This window comes from Cannabis sativa, chromosome 2, assembly GCF_029168945.1.
Source record: "Cannabis sativa cultivar Pink pepper isolate KNU-18-1 chromosome 2, ASM2916894v1, whole genome shotgun sequence".
Taxonomy (NCBI): domain Eukaryota; kingdom Viridiplantae; phylum Streptophyta; class Magnoliopsida; order Rosales; family Cannabaceae; genus Cannabis; species Cannabis sativa.
In genome coordinates, this window is record NC_083602.1 from 21,248,820 (window position 1) to 21,273,579 (window position 24,760).

General features: G+C 31.0%; 1 protein-coding gene across 4 annotated transcripts; it reads right to left on the reverse strand.

Annotated features, from left to right (window-relative positions):
• Positions 1–242: 242 nt before the first annotated feature.
• LOC115720579 (uncharacterized) lies at positions 243–16,445 on the reverse strand. Of its 4 annotated transcripts, none has more exons than XM_061110268.1 (8): positions 16,101–16,445; positions 2,018–2,157; positions 1,671–1,861; positions 1,508–1,588; positions 1,175–1,295; positions 813–1,064; positions 660–725; positions 243–572 (listed from the first exon to the last, which is right to left on the reverse strand). In XM_061110268.1, exons 3-8 carry the CDS (start codon positions 1,859–1,861, stop codon positions 480–482), a joined length of 804 nt encoding a protein of 267 aa, XP_060966251.1. In that variant the 5' UTR covers positions 2,018–2,157; positions 16,101–16,445; the 3' UTR covers positions 243–479. The 4 variants fall into 4 exon arrangements, with proteins under 4 accessions (XP_060966251.1, XP_060966252.1, XP_060966253.1 ...); XM_061110269.1 differs by having other exon boundaries at positions 2,018–2,106; positions 16,101–16,301; XM_061110270.1 differs by lacking the exon at positions 2,018–2,157 and having other exon boundaries at positions 16,101–16,241.
• Positions 16,446–24,760: the final 8,315 nt, after the last annotated feature.

Sequence of the window (24,760 nt, forward strand, 5' to 3'; positions counted from 1 at the left end):
GATGTTGAATCTCAAATGTAAGCTTTGGATTTAGTCTTGTTCTAATAATTAACATTGTCTGATCAATTCATTAGTTCAAACGGTTGTGAGCTGAGCGAGATTCATCCCCTCAAATGTGTATTGCTAAAAGTTGTAGACATAGGCTTACAAGGACAAACTACTTGTAATTTTTTCTTGGTAAAAGAGCACACTCGTAGTTTGTTCCTGTAGAAACAGTTTTAATCTACTTCATCTCAAGGAAATTTTAAGAATGAGTGTAAATCCCATTTCTATACAGAATCTCTTCTATTAGGAGAACAAAATTGCAATGAAGCACAATGGCAGTCGAAAAACAGTTATAACATCTGTAAAATTGTTCCTCATTTTGCCAGCACTCAATTAGGGAATTCATATGCAATGTATGGCGTCTATTTTCCTAAATTTTCTTTTAAAACTACAAAATTAAAGAATCATTTGAAAGACTTGGGGATTTTGGTACTCTAGTTCTCCGAAGCCTCCTTCTTTTGGTTTGTCTTTGACCTCTTGCGCTTTCTATTTCTCTTTTTAGAAGAATCACTATTCCCATTTCCATCCTGCGAAAGGTTTAATTTTTATTCCAATTATTCATGACAGAAAAGAAAACAGCCAAAGCATCACTAATGAAGAAGAAAAATGCTAACCTTCTTTTGTTGAGTATCTGCATTATCAGGCTTCTTTTTCTTCAAACATGAAAGTGGATTTGGACCCTGCAAAAAGAATAAAACATTCAAGCAAATAGTCAATCAATCAATAGGACTTAAATCTTTTCCATGAAAGAGTTTCTAAGTTCTAACCTTTGCTCTATTTCTTTTGAACTGAACTTTATCCTTCATCTCCAATCCCTTGTGGACATTCTTCCTTCTAACAGTTTGCTCATCTTCTGTTTCTTCTTTAGAAATCCCCTTATTAGCCAAGATCTTTAGCTCCAATGAACTCATGTGAGAACGCTCCTCTTCCAGTTTTTTAATGTAAGACCGTTGAAAAGGCGATGGCGATTCTAGCAATACAGCATTTCGTGATGCATATATTATAGGAGTATTGGGTATCTGCCAAAAACAAAACCAAAACGCTTACTCAATTACACAGTTCAGTCACTGGTTCAAGCAAACCCATACCCCTTAAAACATTTAAAAGAAATAAAGAGAAACTCACGCACCTCCCTGAATTTCTCTCGCAACCCATAATCCGTAGTAGCAAGAAAGAAGTGCTCAGCATTAGTTTTGCCAATTATATCAGCAATGCAAGCATCACCACCCTTCAATTCTTCATGTGGACATCTGATATTCATATATGTATTCAAATTCAAACTCAACATAAGTACAAAGTTGAAACCAATTACATCCATACAAACACAAAAGAGGGTCAAACCCAAAACATATAATACAAACTATAAACATACACACACAATTTTATCAATACACAACAAACTAACATAGAATAGAAGCACTATTCAAAAAAAAAAAAAGAAAACACTAATATAGAAGCGCACCTTGCCGTTATGAGGCTACGAGCTGCTTCAAGAGCCTCAGTATAAGATGGACCAAGCCTTTTCAACTCTTCAATAATACACCTGCAATTATGAAAAGGGTATTCATTAGAATTTATTTTCAAACCAAAACAAAAATATTTATGGGGCTATAAAGAATAAAAACCTGGTAGTGAAAAGCTTGACTGGAGAACCAAGAAGTTCAGAGATAACTTGGTCAGCGGGGGTAATGTGATTATCAACCAGGTGGTGCACAAATGTGCCACAGCAGAATACTCTGAAGGGCTTTCTGAAACCACAGCAAGCAGTGTAGAACTTCACTGCCCTGTTCTGACGCTTTCGTTTCTTAATTCTCATCTATCAATAAGAAAAAACACACACACAAAATTGGAGCAATAAGGTTACGCGACTGAAACAGAAGCACCCAATATAAGAGATTATTACTCAAACATTAAACTAGTTTATTCCTATAAATATATATGTATTACACAAGAATGAAAGTGGAAGAGGAACCTTGGAGCAGTAGTAGTAAAAGGTGAGGCAGAAAGAAGTGGTTCAGTTCAGATACTCCAACAGAGATTGCGTCGGAAAAATTGTGAGAGCTGATACGACAGAGAGCGAGAGGCGGAGGCTCAAGAATGAGATGGAGAGGGCTAATAGGGAAACAAATTGAAATTACATAATAAACCTTATACTTTTATCTTTTTACTAGTCTGGACTCTTTTATTTTATACAATGTGTAAATAAATTAATTCAACATTTTTTAAAATTTGATAAGATGTTTTAATAATTATTATTTCCACAACTATAAAATAAATTAAACTAAAAATTCTCTTGAATGTTATTTTTTTTTTTATAAAGAGGTGTATTGTAAAAGTACCTAAAATTACATATACAATTTGAACAAAAGTATTTTTTAAAATACATATAGTTATTTTATGGGAGAAATTCATAAAAGAGTTAAAAAATGAGAAAATAAAGTAACTGTTATAAAATAATATGAAGTAATATAAAATAGATGAGAAGAAAGAAGAAGAAGATGAACAGAGAAAGAGAAAGTGAATGAGAATTTCTGAGTTGTTTATTCCAATGGGGTGAACCCCTATTTATACAAATACAAGAGTGAGATATTAAGAAACTAAGAAAAAGGGAAACTAAGAAGAAGAGGAATGTTGATTACAATTAATGGTAATAAATAAAAGATTTGGGCATCCACATAATTATTAATATTTATAACACTCCCCCTTGGATGTCCATAATAACTGCCTCATTCAAAATTTTGCTGAAAACTTGATCAAAGGAAAAAGAGTATAGTGTAAACTAACTCCCCCTCATTTTAAGCATTTGTGGAGATCTTCTAATCGACGAATTTCCATCTTGTCTACTGTCTTCTCAAATATTGATGTTGGTAATAACTTTGTGAATAAGTTTACAAGATTGACACTTGATTAAATATGTTGAACACCAATATGTATTTTCTTGAAGCGTATAAAGAAGAATTTGGTGAAATGTGTTCTAACTCTATCTCCTTCAATGTACCATCCTTTAAGTTGAACGATGCAAGCAGTATTATCCATAGAGAATTGCTTGGGTTGATACTTCTTTATTGAGTGCAATTCATATGTTTCCCAAATATGCTATGTCAATGATCTCACTCACACACATTCTCTACTTGCTTCATAAAATGCAAGTATGTTAACATGATTTATAGTTGCCTCGTTAAAAACCTTGCCAGAAAAATCCAGTGGGACAAAATCTGAGCTAGGGAAAAGAGTACAATATATATTTCATATTCATAATTATTTGCAAGTTGTCTCGTTAAAAACCTTGCCAGGAAAACCCATTGGGACAAAACCTGAACTAAGGGAAAAAGAGTGCAACATGAATATGTCTCCCCCTCATGCACATATGATCTATAATTCTTTTGGTGATAATATATCTCATAAGATTATTGTTATCACTTTTAAAATATCACCATATATAATCTTTGATCATATATTTTCTATAACTCTTCCATAGTATGTATGGACTTCTAAATTATAGATAAGGAGTTCGTGGATCATTAGTCTTTATCCAACTAATTGTATCATTCATGTGTGTACACAACTTTTTTCATACGAAAATTTAAAATTTCAAGTAGATATGAACATAACACATTAATGATAATATAAATTTTCGTTTGTAACAATGATGGTACTCCAAGACCATATATTTGTTCCATCTTGTTGTATGATCTTAATTTCCATATCAAATGATCATATATCTATAATTCTTGATACATATGAAGTACTTCAGGACTTCAATACTAATGAACAAACTTTATACATTAATATTTCTCGAAATACAAAAGAAATAAAAGTTTGTTCTTCAATTAATCAAAAACTCTTCAAGAGTCTATCACAACGTATATTTTACGTATTTATATTGCATAGACAACCATAGGTATTTTTCAAATAATAATTTACTTACATGTCTTTATTTCATACAAAGATCTTTGTCATATAGTGCGCGCGACTTTGAATTTATATCACTTAAGACATGTATTAAATTCTTCTAGAATTTTTAGATAAGGCTTATTTCAAATTCTCACTATATTAGGAGCTCCAAATAAATAACCTTTTGTTGCAACATTTATGTGACGCTTATAAATCCTCATAAAATATATTCCAGGCTATAATCAAATCATGATTATATTTTCTCAATATTTAAGCCTTACTTCAATCAATCTCATGTCTATGCAAACTTTGTACAACAATTCATTATGTACAAATACATATATGCAAATTTCTCATTAGAAATATTTATTTGCACACCCTACAGGTCTTACTTCACTTTATGTGAGTAAATTTGCCTGGATTGCGTCATAATGTTTTGGCCAAAAATAAAAATGTAAGTCGTTGATTCTCGACAAATCTAATACCACGATCCTTGCTATCTCATGTTAGTTTATTGCATATGCAAACATTCAATATTTATTGTCGACAAAAATTTCAATAAATGATAATTTCCTCCCATATTGACATAACTTATAGAGATCTCTTTAAATTACATATTTTTCAAATATGTTTATCATTTATAGGTACCTATATAGAATCACTTCAGGGATTCAATTATGATCAAATGTGTTATGTCTAACTTCTCTAGGGAGTCTTTTCGAGTACCGTTTTCATCACGGTTATCATTTTAATACTTTATAACATTAAGGTATCTCCATGAGTACCTCTAGATTTAACAACTTCAGGGCAAATCAAATGAACATTTATTAATAATTTCTACATTGTTCATTTACGCTTCAGGCGTTTTCAACTCATTCTATCTCAACTTTGAATAATATTGATTTGCAGTTGGTATATATCATTTTGAACTATATTGTTCTTATATACTTTGTGCAAGGATCATTTTTCAAAAATTATCATCGATCCCAACTGCTTCTCTCCCCCTGATCGAGAGAATTTTTAAAAATTGTGATATCTAATAATATTAATATACCTGTAGGGATTTCAGTATATCACAATGAATCAATATTTGTTTAAACTCATATATACTATATGACATTGAACTTCAGGTTCAATAAACTTCAGTTTCAAGTTCAATCCTTATGAACTTAATTCATTTCTAAGAATGAGTCATACGTGTATAATTAGAAATACATAAATTTACACATTTTGTAAATGCATGATTATATAATCTTATCACATCGATAAGAAACTATGCAATAAAAATCTAACAATGGCTCAAGATTGTTAAGAAAATATAATTTAAATATTTTCTATGTGCAAATATATGCACATTCTTCTTTTGAGCCTTATAAATAACAATGAGAAGAATCTTCTGGTTCTTCAACAAAATTTAGTCAAATTCTTTGACAATTTATTGCATGTGATTGATCATGTCAAAATAATTCAATTCATGAACTTCAGGTTCACTATAATTTGTATTTCAATGAAACTTTCAAAATGTAATGTAAATTCATTACAACATAATCATTACAAGTTTCATTTTTATATACACGAATAATATAATTATATTATTCTCTAAAACATATACACTCTTCAGGAATCACTATCATCAATTCAATGATGTGTATAATTTAAAAGATACATGACAACTTCATCATGTTATTGTAATGGTCAAATAGATATAACCATAATATATCATTCATGTTTCCTGGTATCTTTTTAACAAGTCGTCTAATTTATTAATAGACTATTCATCAGTCTAATTATCATGACTTGATATATTATATATTTAAATGTACAACAAGTACATATAATAAGTTATTTATTATCACTTTCATAACTAGATAAAAGTTACACATCTAGGTACATACAAAGACATTTTACTACTCAAAGTAGCAATTGTATGTAAGACTTCTTCAGGAAGCTTTTCAACTAATCATTTTGTGATTCTTTATCACTTTGATTATATTGGATCACTAACAAATATTAGTAAATTATATATCCACTTTTGGGAATATGCAAACTGAATTATATAGTAACTATATATTTACATATCATGTACCAACAATAGTTTGAAACTATTGATTTCAAGAGATAATAAAATATGTATATATTAATTTGCTTCTGGCATTACCAATATATGTGAAATCTATATTCTTTGAAATAGAATTTCATGCCTATTCATTCTCTTTAGGTAATGATATTTAAATATTCTAAATGTACAATAAGTTTGTACAATTCACATTCTATTAAATAATCAAGTATACTTTTATCTTGATTATAAGTGTGTCCGTACTACAGGTACGCGACCACTATTATTCAATTCCACACATGATATATAGATTTCATGCACTTTGATTGTGTGTGGTATCTCATCTTTTTCTGGAAATATTTGAGTAGTAAATAATGTCATTGATTATTTAAAATCATTACATTCACTTCGGGGAATGACGTTGAACAAGTAGAACATTATTATAAATTTCTTAAAAATTTATTACTTGTTCATCCATAAAAATATAAGAAATTATTCAACAATTTCTTTTACGATATTTCAAAGAATATATGAATGTAATTTTTGCATAGTCTCCAAGATGTATGCAAAATTTAATCTTTAATATATGTCAGATTCAATAATTTCCAACATTGCAAGTAATAACAATGTATAATAACATGACTAATATGAGGAATCTTTAAAAGTAATTGACTTCAATTCGTATCATTCTCTGCAGGGAATGATGAACAATAAATACATGCCTCATGTATTTAAATAACATTAGTCATGCTCATTGTTATTCTTATACTTTGATGTTTCAATGCAATTTTCTTAACATTCTTTTTGGATATTCAAAACCCACTATAAAATTGCATCAATAATAATCATTTTTAATGATTCTTTAGTTGTATTCACATAAATACAATCATTTTTTTTTGACAAATATAAAACATTTACTTCAAGAAATGTTTGTCAAAATCTATATCGATATTAGATTACTTTTCATTGTCATCAAAGAATACAAGAACATATATATAAATATGTATTCATCTCTTTCATTATATATCCATCAACTATATAATGAATATTACGTTTGCATAATCTTCAGGATATATGCAAGATTTTATTGAGGACGCATAATCATCAGGATATATGCAATATTTTTTATCGAGGATGCATAATCTTCAGGATATATACAATTTTTTATCGATGATGCATAATCTTTAGGATATATGCAATATTTTATCGATGATGCATAATCTTCAGGATATATGCAATATTTTATCGATGATGCATAATCTTCAGGATATATGCAATAATTTATCGATAATACATAATCTTTTGGATATATGTATAATTTATATAGATTTTCTCTATCATATCATAGGCACACATATATTGTAAATATTATGAATGATAAGAACATAATATATATATATGAAATTAATAATAAATATATAAAAACATATACATACATATATAATATATAGATATATAGATAAAAAGAAAAAAAAACCAAATGATTCTTGAAATTGTTTCAGTCAGATGAGTATATATAAATATATATTTAGTGTATCGTGACTTTGAAACAATTCAAGAACTTTAACAAAATACTTACATTGGGTCTTAGGCAGAGACTCATGCTTGAAGCTTGGGCAGAGACTCGTGCTTGAAGCTTGGGCAGAGACTCGTGCTGATAACGTGTTATAAAATAATATGAAGTAATATAAAATAGATGAGAAGAAAGAAGAAGAAGATGAAGAGAGAAAGAGAAAGTGAATGAGAATTTCTGAGTTGTTTATTCCAATGGGGTGAACCCCTATTTATACAAATACAAGAGTGAGATATTAAGAAACTAAGAAAAAGGGAAACTAAGAAGAAGAGGAATGTTGATTACAATTAATGGTAATAAATAAAAGATTTGGGCATCCACATAATTATTAATATTTATAACAGTAACATGTTACTTTTCTATTATGTACATATATATTATGTAAGTAGATTAATTATATATACAAACATGCAGTTTTCAAACCATATAATATGACAGCTCTAATCAACTCTTAAGTATAAATATATAGACATCGATCTACTTAATCAGTTTTCACATAGGGAAGAGTGATGTATATATTGATCAGTTACATGCATATGATGCATCTTCAAGAAAACTTTCATATTTTTAATTAATCTATAATTAATATAAATTTCTATGAGTAATTTTATTCAATGTCAAATAATTTTGGAGGATCACGGGACAGTAAGTTCATAACCATGTGATAACAGAATATAAATAAAATTTGGAAAAAGGGAACGAAGAAATTTCTGAAACCTACAAGTAAAGAAAGACCTGTTGTTACCTAACCACTCCTCAAAACCCTAAAACCCATTCCCGTAAAAAAACCAACTGAGACAAAAGTCGAAAGTATTAGAATATTTTTATTTATGGAAATTATTTTCTAATTAAGGAAATGATTTTCTATTTAAGGAAATAAATAAATAATTGATTTTCTGATAAATGAATATTTTATATTCATTGAATCTGAACAAAATCAATTATGTAATATTCTATATATGGTCAGATTTCTATATTCATTACCTGATTTGATTTCCTGAATTAATTGTCAAAATATTCTGACAATTAATGTGGCACAGATACTGATGGAGTATCTCACCTATAAATATAGGGTCTCGGTCCCCGAGCTCCTCACTCATTCTGAATCCATTCAGCAAATTCCATCTAAAGAGAGTTGAGAGAGCGAGGAAGCCCGAACTCCAATACCGAAGCTATCGCAGGGATTGAAGCTCAAAGATCAATGGCTGGAGGTACATCGATCCTTTCATTGCATATATTATTGATATGATTACAGTTTATTTTCCGCATTTCATATCATTTGTATATGCTATATTACATACACTATATATATAGTCTAACAGTTGGTATCAGAGCGGATTTATCTCTGCCTTGATTTCATTTGAGTTTCATATATATATATATACATTCATATACTGTTCATATATATATATATATACTTATTTGGTTCATTTCGTGGTGTATATATATATACTCATATTCATATAATTCCAAATATGTATATATATTTTTCATACGTATATATATATATCTTTATTCTTATATATATTATATACATTTATATACTGTATATATATATATATATTTTTTTTTATTTTCACGTGTATTTATATATGTTTATATATATATATTGTATATTATATATATGCTTTATCGCATAATACCTTCATAATATTTATTTTCATTTATGTGATATATACATGCATATATATATACATGCATATATATATATAAACATGATCGGTCCAAGTTTAATTTTTCCGTTTTTCATTTTTCGGTGTTTATTTTGAATTCTATATACATTACTATATTCGTATAGTATTATAGATCGATCTAAGCATTGAAAATCCATTGAAAAACTTAAAGATGGAAAAAATTTTCAGTTAAAACTTTTTCGGACCCGATTAGTTTCGTGATATTAAAGTATATATTTTTTCGTGTTTTCGTGCATAAAATCTATGTGGATTTCTTTATTATTTGATTTAGAACATTTTAGATTTGAAAACACGCAATTTGGTCGTCGGAAACGCAATTTCCGATCGGGTTTGGGTCGGGTTCGACGGACCCGCGTGCAGAAAAACGGGTCAAAATCGACCCGGTTTGGCTGAAGAAGACGACGCAAACGACATGTCGTTTTCCAAAAACGACGTGTCGTTTGCCCAAAACGACGTGTCGTTTGTCAAAAACGACGTGTCGTTTGAAAGCCTACATTTAGTTGTCGTTGTTGAAAAACGACATGTCGTTTTTCACATTGTGGAAAACGACATGTCGTTTTCCGTCTTCTGAGGCAGCCTCTTCATGGATGAAACGACATGTCGTTTTTACCTTAGGGAAAACGACACGTCGTTTTTATACGTTTTCTGCACACTTTAGAATATAAAAAACGACATGTCGTTTTTGCCTTTTGCAAAAACGACATGTCGTTTGGCAGTATGGATTTTTCAAAAAAAAAAAAAAGGAATAATTCCGAATTTTTGATAAATTTTTATTTATTTGGAATATTAATTATTTTCCTATTTTGTGTGTTAATTTAGTCAATAAATTGCATTTAGTTAATTTTCCATTTTTGTTTAATACATATATAGTATAAATTGAAAATGGAAATTTGTTTAAATTTGGTAATTTATTACATGATTTATTTAGGCATGTAAAAATTGTGCTAATTTGTGCATTTAATTAAATATTACCAAATTTATGCAATTTATTGTCTAAATTAATTTTGAAAAATCTGCCATTAATTTCATATTAAGGAATTAGCATTTAATTAATAATCATACATTAATTGTATTATTTTGTATTTATTTGACAAATTTATGTTTAATGCAATTAATTTGGATTTGTATGATTTAAATGCTATACATAAATTCGTTTTATAGTGCTAGATATATTCAGAAATATTCAAACATTAAGATAGGTTGAATATTTTATTTAGCAATTAAGTTTCATAAAACTTCATAAAATTATTCATAAAATATTCATAAAACTTAATAAAATGAATAAAATATGAATAAAACGTAAGTAGTTTTGTGGTTTGACATAAGAAAACATGAACCTGGGACAAATGCTCATATCTAGAACGGTTTTTAATGATCTTCGGACGACCACACTAGGAGCACTAATCTCAGTGATTGTCTATTATGTTAATAACGAAATTACTTTTAGGTAGAGCCCAATACCTAATGTCTAAAGTGAAAATATAATTTTTTATAATTAGGGAGTAGCCACAACATCTTTAATTATATAAAATTATATATTAATTAAAATTCACCTTAATGGACAAAACTTGTAATTAATTATTTGGATATAATAATTTTACCCCACAGGAATTTTATTATATTTTTATAATTAATTAGGATAATATATTAAGTTAAATTCTCTTAATTTACCCCACAGGGAGTTATGAGGATTTGAATTAATAGTGTTATCACAAATTTTAATTAAAGATAGATTTCATTCCTCCATTATTTCTAAATTAAATACTTCATTAAATCTATCATAAAGTTCATCTAATTTTATTAGATTTAAAATTTAGCCCACAGGCAATTTTAGATTTAATAAAATTTTCATCTTCATCATGTTTCTACATTGGTAAAACATGAATTCATTAAAGCCTCAATTCTTTTAACATCTAAATTTTTTGTAATCCTATTCTTGCGGCCTATTTCATCCACCTCTAAATATGCTGAAATCACTAGTGAAATCCCTGAGCTTAGGAGTGACAACTTCAAAATCTGGAAGGAACGAGTTCTTCTCCACCTAGCTTGCACTGACATGGATTATGCAATAAGGAAAGATGAACCGAAATTCTTATCACCGATACTAGCCTTGCTGGCCGAGATTGCACTGCGAGAAAAGTGGGAGCAATCTAATCGTCTCTGCATCATGTTCATTATGTCCAGAATTCCTATGGGAATGCGTGGATCGGTGGAGCCACCTGAGAAGGTGAAAGACTTTATCAAAGTTATGGATGAGCAGTTTGACACTTCAGATAAATCCTTGTTCATCAACCTCATCCAAGAGTTCTCGTCCACAAAACTCACCGGTGTTAAAGGAGTTCGAGAACACATTTCTAAAATGAGGGACATCACTGCTCATTTGAAGAAACTCGACGTTATCATTCCTGATACCTTCCTGGTTCATTACATCCTTCACAATCTTCCTTCACAGTATGGGCCTTTCAAAATTTCCTACAACACACATAAAGAAAAATGGACTATCAATGAATTGATGACCATGTGTGTTCAAGAGGAAGCCAGGCTCCTACAGGAGCAAGGAGAAAGTGTTCACCTGACCACTCAACCTAAGAAACGCAAGCCATTCAAGAAGAACAAAGGGAAAAAGCCCATGGCTCCCAAGGCTGCCATAAAGAAAGATTCCATCAAATGTTTCTTTTGTAAACAAAAGGGACATGCTAAAAGGGAGTGCAGCCAGTTCAAGAAATGGATGGATGACAAAGGTAATCCAATTTCCTTAGTATGTTATGAATCTAATATGGCTAATGTTAATCTTAACACATGGTGGATTGATTCCGGTTCAACAATTCACATAACAAATTCCTTGCAGGATATTCAAAATCTAAGGAAGCCAGTGGCAAGTGAGCAAAGCATCTTATCTGGAAACAAGATGGGCTCACATGTGGAAGCTATTGGAACATGCAATTTAGTTTTAAGTAATGGTTTTATTTTAAAGTTAGAAAAGACCTTTTATGTACCAAGTTTCTCTAGAAACTTGATTTCAGTTTCAAGACTTATACCCTTTGGTTTTTCCTTTACATTTTCAGACAAATATTTTAATTTATATTATAAATCTGAATGTGTTGGAAATGGTATTTTGTCTGATGGTCTTTACTGCCTTAATTTACAAAATAATACCACTAATAATGTTATGCATGTTCACGCTGGCACTAAGAGATGTGTTATGAAAGAGGATTCCTGTACATTGTGGCACCGGAGATTGGGACATATCTCCATTGATAGAATTAAAAGGTTGGTAAAAGATGGGGTACTCAATACCTTAGATTTTACTGACTTTGATACTTGTGTGGATTGCATTAAGGGAAAGCAAACCTCCAAGTCTGTCAAAACTGGTGTCCATAGGAGTTCTGAAATATTAGAAATCATACATACTGATATATGTAGTCCAGATATGGAGTCACATGGTCAGAAATACTTCATCTCATTCATAGATGATTACTCACGCTACATGTATATCTACTTACTTCATAATAAAAGTGAAGCATTAGATGTCTTTAAGATATTTAAAGTCAAGTAGAGAAACAAGGCAACAAGCAAATTAAGATAGTGAGATCAGATAGAGGAGGTGAGTATTATGGTAGATACACAGAAGATGGACAAGCACCTGGTGCATTTGCGAAGTTTCTTGAAGAAAATGGGATTGTTGCCCATTACACCTTGCCCGGTACACCCGAGCAAAATGGTGTTGCAGAAAGAAGAAACCGAACATTAATGGACATGGTGCGGAGTATGCTTAGTAGCAACTCTAATCTTCCTAAATCCTTGTGGACTGAAGCATTAAAGACATCCGTGTACATATTAAACCGAGTTCCAACAAAGGCAGTCTCAAAAACTCCTTTTGAATTATGGAAAGGTTGGAAACCAAGTTTGAATCATGTACGCATTTGGGGATGTCCATCTGAAGTCAGAATATATAATCCACAAGAGAAGAAATTGGACCCAAGGACCATAAGCGGATTCTTTATAGGGTACGCTGAAAAGTCTAAAGGTTACAAGTTTTATTGTCCATCTCATAGCACAAGAATTGTGGAATCAAGGAATGCAAAATTTCTTGAGAATGCCTTGATCAGTGGGAGTGATCAATCAAAGGACTTAGGTCCTGAGAAAGATCCTTCAGAACCTTCCACTTCAAAAGCAAGATTGATAATGGTTAACACTCCTGTAGTTCAAACGAATGTTGAACAACCATTACCAATCACTGAAGATCCACAAGTTGGTAATGATAATCCAGTAGATCAAAATGTTCAAGAGTTGCCTGCAACTGTTGAACAACCTGCTGAACCTGTTGCTGCTCCCCAAGAGCCTATTGGTGAAGTCTTAAGAAGATCTACTGTGACTATCAAACCAAAGATTTACAAAGACTATGTTGTGTATTTATTAGAATCTGATATTGGAATTGGAAATGATCCAGAAACGTTTTTACAAGCTATGAACAGTAGAGAATCAAAATTGTGGTACAATGCTATGGATGATGAAATGAATTCTATGAGGTGCAACAGAGTCTGGGAACTTGTAAAGTTGCCTAATGGGGCGAGAGCCATTGGCTGTAAATGGGTCTATAAAACTAAGAAAGACTCATTAGGCAACACTGAGAGGTACAAAGCGAGACTTGTTGCTAAAGGATTCACTCAAGAGGAAGGAATTGACTATACGGAGACTTTTTCTCCTGTATCAAAGAAAGATTCCCTCAGAGTCATCTTGGCATTAGTTGCTCATTTTGATTTAGAGCTGGAGCAGATGGATGTAAAAACTGCTTTTCTGAATGGTGATCTAGAGGAGGAGGTATACATGAAACAACCAGAAGGATTCTCCTCTAGTGAAGGTCAGGATTTGGTATGCAAGCTCAAGAAGTCCATCTATGGATTAAAACAAGCATCCCGCCAATGGTATTTAAAATTTCATGATGTCATCTCTTCCTTTGGATTTGAAGAGAATGTCATGGATCAATGCATATACCTGAAGGAAAGTGGGAGTAAAATCTGTTTTCTTGTTTTATATGTGGACGATATTCTTCTTGCATCCAATGATAAAGGGTTGCTACGTGAAGTGAAACAATTTCTTTCAAAGAACTTTGAGATGAAAGACATGGGTGAAGCATCCTATGTCATAGGCATTAAGATTCATAGAGATAGATACCGAGGTATCTTAGGTTTATCTCAAGAAGCCTACATCAACAGAGTTTTAGAAAGATTTCATATGAAAGATTGTTCACCGAGCGTTGCTCCAATTATGAAGGGTGATAAATTAAATTTGAGCCAGTGCCCAAAGAATGATTTTGAAAGAGAACAAATGAAGAACATTCCTTATGCTTCTGCTGTCGGAAGCCTAATGTATGCTCAGGTGTGCACAAGACCCGACATTGCTTATTCTGTCGGAATGTTAGGAAGATTTCAGAGTAACCCGGGGATAGACCACTGGAAAGCTGCAAAGAAAGTAATGAGGTATCTTCAGGGTACTAAGGATTACAAACTGATGTTCAAACGAACTGACAATCTAGAAGTAGTTGGCTACTCAGACTCAGATTTCGCTGGTTGCACTGATTCACGTAAATCTACATCTGGTTACGTGTTTATGTTTGCTGGTGGAGCTGTGTCCTGGAGGAGTAACAAACAAACCTTGACTGCTACTTCTACTATGGAGGCTGAGTTCGTTTCTTGTTTTGAGGCTACATCACATGGTGTATGGCTAAAGAGTTTCATTTCAGGCCTTAGAGTGGTTGATTCCATTGCAAGGCCGCTAAAGATGTTCTGTGACAATTCAGCTGCTGTTTTCATGGCTAAGAACAACAAAAGTGGAAGTCGAAGCAAGCACATCGACATTAAGTACTTAGCTATTAGAGAACGTGTTAAGGAAAATAAAGTGGTCATTCAACACATTAGCACTGAATTGATGATTGCCGATCCTATGACAAAAGGCTTGCCACCTCATAAATTCAAGGATCATGTAGAGAACATGGGACTTGGTTCCCTTATGTAATTTGTACAAATAAAGTTATTATTAATGAAACTCTTACTTTTATTTTTCTCATATTTATGCGCATCTTAATTTTATATTTGAGAAAAATTTCAGAGGACCTGAATAAACATAAGGTTTAGGGTTTATTCACTTAAGTACATTGCCACATAAAGTACATTGTTATATAATAAATGTATTGTAATACATGGAAGATAATACTCGATTCATAATGAGGACATGTCGCTATGATTCGTATGTTTATTATATAATGAGGAACGTTGGGTTTGAATATTTTAGTTTAAATGCTGACCAAGTGGGAGAATATTAGAATATTTTTATTTATGGAAATTATTTTCTAATTAAGGAAATGATTTTCTATTTAAGGAAATAAATAAATAATTGATTTTCTGATAAATGAATATTTTATATTCATTGAATCTGAACAAAATCAATTATGTAATATTCTATATATGGTCAGATTTCTATATTCATTACCTGATTTGATTTCCTGAATTAATTGTCAAAATATTCTGACAATTAATGTGGCACAGATACTGATGGAGTATCTCACCTATAAATATAGGGTCTCGGTCCCCGAGCTCCTCACTCATTCTGAATCCATTCAGCAAATTCCATCTAAAGAGAGTTGAGAGAGCGAGGAAGCCCGAACTCCAATACCGAAGCTATCGCAGGGATTGAAGCTCAAAGATCAATGGCTGGAGGTACATCGATCCTTTCATTGCATATATTATTGATATGATTACAGTTTATTTTCCGCATTTCATATCATTTGTATATGCTATATTACATACACTATATATATAGTCTAACAGAAAGATCTTACCAATGCGAACAGGAACAGGACAGCTGAGAGAGAGAGGAAAGGAGAGGAGGTAGCTCCGGTGAACTAGTGACCAAGAGAGAGGAAAGGCGAGGAGGTAGCTCCGGTGAACCAGTGACAAGAGAGAGAGAGAGAGAGAGAGAGAGAGAGAGAGAGAGAGAGAGAGAGAGAGAGAGAGAGAGAGAGAGAGAGAGAGAGAGAGAGAGAGAGAGAGAGAGAGAGAGAGAGAGAGAGAGAGAGAGAGAGAGAGAGAGAGAGAGAGAGAGAGAGAGAGAGAGAGAGAGAGAGAGAGAGAGAGAGAAAAGGCGAGGAGGTGAGCCAACCACGCTGGCTTCAATGGGTTTCAGTTTCAGCTTCAGAGAGAGAGAGAGAGTTAATTAGGTTTTGGGGGGAAGATGAGTGGACTACGGGCCTGGGCTTGGTGTCTAAAGCCCATTAATAGTACAACCCGATTGAAAAATACCACTTTTATTATTCAATTGATCAAATTTGCCTCTAATTTTATATTTCGCATACCTCTTTTTATATATATTGTACTCAAAATACCCTGATATAAGAGAGTCACATGGAGATTATATTAAAGTGACAGAGGTAAAAGTGGTCCAATGTTTAAAAAAAAAAGATAAAAATGATAGACTTTAAAAAAGAGGGCAAAACTAAAAGAAGACAATATAAAAAGAATATAGAGTGTAATTTCTTCCTATTTATTTATTTAAAGGGGTTGGTATTTTTCTAAACCCTTAAGTTTTTGGCACAATAATTTTAGGATTATTTCACAAATACATAACAAAAAAATTATAAAAATATGATTGTAAGGAATTTTAAATATTTTTACGATTTTTTATATTTTTATTTACAAAAAAATATAATTTTTTGATGTAATTTTATGTTGTACTCTTATTAATTTGTTGTTGATTTATTGTTATTTGTATGCTATTTTCTTGCTACTTTTATATAGTTTTCGTGTTGTTTTATAGAATACTGTAAAAATACAAAAAAAAAAAAATATTTGAATGTAAAAATGTAAATTTTTTGCAAAAAATAGTTTTTTATACAATTATACTATACTTTTATGGGTTTATCGGCCTATTTTTTGACTGGTCAGTTTTCGGGTTTTTTTTTTTAACTTTTTGTAAAAAAAAATTTTAAGAAATAACCACAAAATCGTAACTTTTTTTTTAATAGTGCTGTGTTTTTTAAAATAAAAATAACGTTGTTTTTATGTTGTCACAATATAATTTTGTGTTTCCGCAATATGAAAGTAACATTAAACTGTCTTTTTTAGAACAATTAAAAAACAACAGTTCGTAAAAAAGTAAAAAAAACTCATAAAAATATTAACTTTTTGTTGTTTTGGGTATTTATGAAAGTGGATATTTAGCATTTTTATATTATTGAGTTTCCTGAATTTTTTAACTCGTTAAAAATAGTCCCCAATCTATTTAATATTGTAAAGTGGTTATTCTGAAAAATTTTGTCACACATGACAAACAAAATAATAACTATTTAGACTATTGTTACATTATCGTCAAGTGTGTAATTAATATAAAAAGATGTAATTTAAAAGTTTATAATATAGTTTTACTTAATTTTTTAATTATTAAGCTTAATGATTTTTTTTTTTTTTTTATTTTAAACTACACATTGCATTGAGAGAATATATACATATGTTACTTATATACATTAACAAAATGATTGCCACTATACTTTTTAATCTCTACTTAAGTAAACGTAGCATTTTTAATACTTTTGGTATATGTAGATTTTTTTTTTATAGAAAATACATATTAATTAATGACTATATGGTGTGAATTTCTCAAACAAAATAAAAACTTTGAACTAAATAATATTGTTGTAGCAAGTTCACGATAAAGATTACTCGTGTAATTAAGAATCCATAACAAGTGTATATTTTATTTTTCCAATTTCAAAAACTCAATTATTCAAGAATCAATCTTATAAAAAATTACATGGTGAATAAAATATCTTTAAATTTTAAAAAATGCTAAAAAAACTTTATTTATATACCACATTAAGCTGGTTCAAAAAAAAAAAAAAAGGATAATTAGCAATTTTTTCCCCCGAACTTTGACATGTACTAAATCATACCCCCTGAACTTTTTTGGCTGTTAAAAATTCCCCCTGAACTATTGAGATTGTTAAATTTAAGGACTTTTATCTAATTTTAGTAAAAAAATTCTAACATGGATGAAAGTTCAAGGAGCATTATTTAGTACATATCAAAATTTGAGGGGTACGATTTGGTAGATATCAAAGTCTAGGGAGCATGATTTAGTACCTAAACAATCACTGAAACAGTAAAATTTAATTAAATTAGACAAAAGCCCTTAAATTTAACAATCTCAATAGTTCGGGGAGAATTTTTTACGGCCAAAAAAGTTCAGGGGGCACGATTTGGTACATGTCAAAGTTCAGGGGAAAAATTACTAATTAACCAAAAAAACAATATCTATTCTATATAAAATGTGGCTATATAACCGAATTCTTGGTTTATGAGAAATTATTGGGTGACTTTTTTTAAAAAAAAATTATTCAAAAATACCATTGACCTAAACGATTGACATTGCCCCTACATCCGATTGCCAAAAAAACTCAAGAATTGATATGATTCCTCTAAAACGTCAATAACTCGTATAAGGCTCTTTTTTCTCTCTCTTTCTTGCATAAACCAACTAACACATACAACAGAGAGAGGTTTCTCTCTCCTCTCTCTTAGCGATTTCATTCTTTTTGTTTCAATTCTGAGAATTTGGAGGCGCATCGAAACCCATCACAAAGAAGTTCATCCAAATTGTATATAATGCATGTACATTCAAAATCTTCCCATGTGAGTACGTTAGTTCATCATTGTTCTAAGTGTTAGAATTTGAGAAATAAAATGAATGAGGTTCCATCCTAAAACCAATTGGCAATGGGAGGAGTAGCCCTTTTATCTTATATATCACAATTTATTTCCACACATTAGCAATGTGGGACTAACTCTTAATACACCTTCCTCACGTTTGGGCCTGGAAAGTGTGGGTATAATGAACGACCTTTAAGAAACCACAGGGCCGAACGTGATATTTGAAAAAAATCCCACAAGGCCAAATATTGGGAAATTTGTGGGCGTACACGTCGGGAAATTTGTGGATTTTGAAACAGGTCAAAGACCCCAACACTGGAAATTGGCACACATCGGCCGAAAGGTCCCAAATGGAGGTTAAAGGGGAGACAGCGGAATTATTTGTTTGGACCGGCGACACTTTGGCTCACAACGGATCACAAACAGCTTTTTTGGACCTGTGGCAATTTGGGCTCACAACGGATCACAAGTGGCTCTGATACCATGTTAGAATTTAAGAAATAAGATGAATGAGGTTCCATCCCAAAACCAATTGGCAATGGGAGGAGTAGCCCTTTCATCTTATATATCACAATTTATTTCTACATATTAGCAATGTGGGTCTAACTCTTAATACTAAGGGCATAAACCTTTTCTATATTATCACTTTTAATGAACATTTGTACCAAATAGAAGTGTCTAGGCAATCTCAATGTCTTGATCACCATTTCCATGTCCATGATAAGAGCCTCAATAATATCAGAGAATGTTATATATATATATATATATATACATAAAAATATTACCAAATATTCAAATCACATGGAAGATCAAATCAACCATTTATGAACTATTAATTCAAAACCAATTTTTTTTTTTCACAATCTGATTAATAATAGTAATTCGTAAGAAATTCATCTCAGCTAACTAAACACCTTACACTAACCATTAAACAATGAACAAAACTTGAGAAAGTATACTAACATAAAAGCACGAATCAATTATTTTCCTTTCCCATCACCACAAGCAACGATCCTCATCCCATTAGGAGACCACTGAAGATCATCAATCCGACCAGAAAGAACCTTAAACTCATTCTTCAAAACAAATTCATTCCGAGTCCCCCAGATCCTGACACTTCCAGACACATCAGCGGAGGCGATCCACTCGGCGTTGGGAGAGAATCTTGCAACGATAACGGGATAAGCATGTTCAGCATAAACAGAAACCTCAAGAGGATTATCGAGATTGAGAATGATTACGGATCAGCAATGGCGGACCCAATTATTTAATTGGAGAGTGGACGTAAATTTTTTTCATATATAAAAATATTCCAAAAAAAAATAAGTAAATATAAAGAAAAAAACAATTCAATATATTTCAATTCCCAACTAAAAAAATATTAAATATCAAGCACTAAAAATCTTCTAATAGAAAAAAAAAAACAATCTAAAACGATGTTTAAAATATATAACATATTCAATATCCTAAAATTTTAGCACATATATTAATTTTTGAGCTCATATCTTTAGATTTGTCCTCGACGAGTTTTCATGTTTTGAAAACAATGAATAATAAGTTCGTTGTCAATAGCATTGCATACATCATTTTTGAGATATACTGTCAAACTATCATTCTGTTGGAAATTATTTTACCAGGATCTTAGATCTATTCACAAGTATGTTTATTAACATCCTAAATAAGAACTTTCTAAAACGATAAATTAAACACATATAAAGTTTAGGAAACCTTACATTGGGTGCAGCGGAATAATATGACTCCTTCCGTTCAGATATCTAGCCCTTGATTCCTTTCTGTAGCAGAGCATTATCAATATCTGAACCTGGATCTCTTTCTCTGAATCTTTGATGCTGAAACTCCTTTGCTTATGATCTTTCTTCACGATCTTCCTCACTATGATTGAGGTATCACTTGATGTGTGTGGGCACTACTCATACACTAAGGATTTCGAAATATTGAAGAAGAAGAGAGGGACTGGTAGCTAAAGATAGGGAGAGAGAAGGCTCAGGTTTTTCTGATTCAGAAAGTGTCAGAAGAAAAGTCTATTTTTCCTGAAGCCTTCACTATCTATTTATAGCATTCCACTAGGGTTAGATTTGAATTATATGGCATTAAAATAATGAAAAAATCAACTTAAAATAGCTACAAAGGTGGCCGGCCATACACTTAGTGGATTGGGCCTTGCTTTTTGCAATTTTGCAATTTTAACACCTTTTGTATCTGATTTTCTCAAAAATGCCAATTTCCTAATTCAATCATTTAAATGCCAATTCTAACTATTTAATAACTATAAATAATTATTAAATAATATTGTCATTTATCATATTTATTAATTGAACCATACAAAGTATCATAATTAATAAATATACCCCTAACTCTCTTTCTTTACAATTTCGCCCTTACTTAGTGAAAAATTCACAAATAGACATAGTCTAATTTGAGAATTATAATTGATTAATCAAAACCAATAACATGAGTCTTACAAGAAATATTATCTCAACTAGTGGGGGGACCATGGGTCTATATAACCGAGCTTCCAATAAGTAGATCAAGAATTTAGCACTAAAATTCACTAACTTATTAATTCTTCGTTGAATCCACGCATAGAACTTAGAATTGCACTCTCAGTATATAAAATGCTCTATATGTTCCACCATATAGACACATCATTAGTTATTCATTGTTATAATCCTAATGTGATCAATTATCCTCTATATGAATGACCTACACAGTAAAGGGATTAAATTACCGTAACACCCTACTATGTATTTTATCCTTAAAACACTTGACCCCGTATAAATGATATTTCAGCTTATGTGAAATGAGATCTCCATCATTTATTTTCGTTTGGTCAAGCTCGAAGGTGATCATCCTTTGCTTACTATTCGCCAGATAGAAGCTATAGATTCCATGTTTATGCTAGCGCTCCCACTCAATTGCACTACCGTGTTCCCAAAAAGTACGTATCACCCTGACCTAAAAGCAGGCTTAACTAACAATTCAAGGAACACGAATAGCCTTTCAAGATTGAGCCTAATCATAACAGGATTAAGATCATTTGATCTAGGATCAACTAGGCGATATTGACTTGAATAGATTTTACGGTAAGTTTAATTAAATCTAAGTCAAAGTTCAATATCGGTCCCTTCCGATGCATACTCCATGCATCCAACCTGAGCTTTACTTTAACCAATGTTCTGGAAAGAACATAGTATTTCTCCAAATACAAGTAAACTCTTGTTGTAGATTATCATATCAGTAAAACCCTATGTCTGATAAATCTAGGAAACTTTATTCACATAGTCATGTTTACTTTCCAATGTGTTGACGGCACAATAAACAGGATCAAGTATGTGAAAAGGGTTTCAGATGAATTTATATATTATGTACATATAATCATGAAATAAATCATGTGAACCATGCAACATTAAATGTTATTTCTGATCTATATTAATAAGTAAATCTGATTATATTGAAATGAGTTTTATTTAGGGCATAAAACCCAACAAACTCCCACTTGCACTAATATAAAACAAAAAGTGCGTTTCAAATAATCTCAACACCTCGATATACAAATCAAGTGTAGTAGTAGTAAACTCCTCGTAATAGGATCTGAAAGGTTGAATTAACCACAACCTTTTCTCCACCATTACTCTTCCTTTAATCACAAAATCATTGATAATGTGAAATTTCTCTCTATATGTCTACTCTCTTGGGATACTGGATTCTATATCTTTGGCAACTACTTTTGGTTAATCAGGAAATTAACACTAGTAGTTTAAGGCAATTTGGAATGGTGCCAAAGATGTATAGAACTTTCCTTAGACTGAATAAGTACCTTTCCTGCAACTTTAACATTCAGTCCCTCTCTGGTAGACCTAGAGACTTCAGATAGGTTTTTACACTTCTCCAAAATCACTATTCCATCCCCAGAGTAACCACCATCTTATCAGAAAGATTTACTAGCACAAAGGAAAATTTCGAAATCTGATATGGTGTAGTCTAAGAGTTTTAAACACATCCTTATAGACTAACATATAGTTCCTCTTCTTAATCTTAAGATTTACTTGATTGTCTTCCAATGTTCTTCTCCTGGATTAATCTGATACCTACTCATGACTCCCACTCAACAGCAGGTGTCTGGTCTAAGGCATACAAAAGCATATCTAAGACCTCTCACTGTTGATATAAGAAATTCTTCCATGGCTTTATCTTTTCTGGAATAGTTGAGACTTTTCCTTAGATAAATAAAATCTATACCTAAGAAGTTGTGAAGCTTCTATAGATTGCCATTAGAAAGAAAATGCTTCAGCATCTTACTAAAGTAAGTTGCTTGCATTAGAGTAAGTAATTACCAGGTATACCACAAGCCATAGGTTTAGAATCCAACGATGCTTCAATTAGCGAAAGACAAAGTAATCTTATTTATGTAATCTTCTTGTTTCATATTGTAAAAATACTAGTCTAAGGTGTCATCAATTGATGAATAGCTAGATGTTGCATATACAATATTTATCTTTCGAGATCTTACACTTTTATGTATGTCTAATGGTGAAAATCCATTAGGGATTTATCTCATTAGAAAAACAAACATGTTAGACCAACAATGAAGATTCGAAATTAAACTACAACTTAATAACAGAAATTAACATGGTTCAATATAAATTCATACACAATTCAGAAATTATAAGCATATAGCAAGTAGGAATGACAAGTGAAAATACTAAAACATACAATCCTAAATAATTTCCAAGGTTTTTCAACAAACTGATACAGTGTCCCGTTTAGGCGAGAGTCAAAGCATCATCCATTGAATAGAGTTGTCAGCTCATCTAAAATGATAACCATTCTAGCAACCTTTGATTCGATCAAGATTGGAATTCAGCGTTGTCCCGTTTAGGCGAGAGTCAAGGCAATTCTATCTTATGAGCTTCCACCATTGTTTCATAATTTGCAAGTCAAGTATGGTCGCCACCATTAGGGTGATCCATACCATACAAAACACTTACAAACTACTTATCATGCGAGGTTAAACGGTGCGAAATTGCTAATGAACGTTCCTCCATTAGGGAGGATTACTCACTAAAACAAACGCGGTGTAAAACCCACAATGGAGATCGAATGTCTTAATAATAATCAAGCTCATTATTTAAAGTGAGTTGTATTTTCTTTGATTCTCTTTATTTAATTTATTTATTTTAAATATATATTTATTTAAAATTTCCAATTTAGAATGAAAAATTCTAAATATAAATTTTAATTTAATATTTATAAATTTTACTTAGATGGATATAAAAATAACATGAATTATTTTCATCTTAGTAATAATTTCCAATAAATATTTAGAAAAATATTCAATTTAAGTTGTTACAAAATTAGTTTAAATTAATTTACAACTCAAATTTTATTTTCTATAAATATATATTGCATTTCAAAAAATTAAAGTATTTAAGAATACAATTTTCGAAAATGCATGTTAAAATAAAAAATTAATACTGGAAAAATTATTCTAATTTAATGTTGGCCCAAAATTAATTAATAAAATTAATTTACAACAAAAAATATAATTTTCCTATTTAATTAAATATATAAGAAAAATTTCAAATATTTAAGTATGATGATGAAAATCAACTTAAATATTAATTTTCTATTTAATTAAATACACTAGAAAAATACTTCAAGCAAAAATATCACCTATCTAGATTTTCCTTTGAATAATTAATTCAATTTCTAATAATATACTTTAATTCAATTTATTTTAAATAAATCAATAAATAAAAAAATCATTGATTTAAGT

Bases quoted from the DNA above. Each gene is read 5' to 3' on its own strand.
- LOC115720579 (XM_061110268.1), bottom strand. From the start codon at position 1,861: ATGAGAATTAAGAAACGAAAGCGTCAGAACAGGGCAGTGAAGTTCTAC. The intron at 1,589-1,670 runs GTTTTTATTCTT...TCATAATTGCAG, and splicing joins GTCAAGCTTTTCACTACCAG to GTGTATTATTGAAGAGTTGA. The intron at 1,065-1,174 runs GTGCGTGAGTTT...TGTTTTTGGCAG, and splicing joins TGCGAGAGAAATTCAGGGAG to ATACCCAATACTCCTATAAT.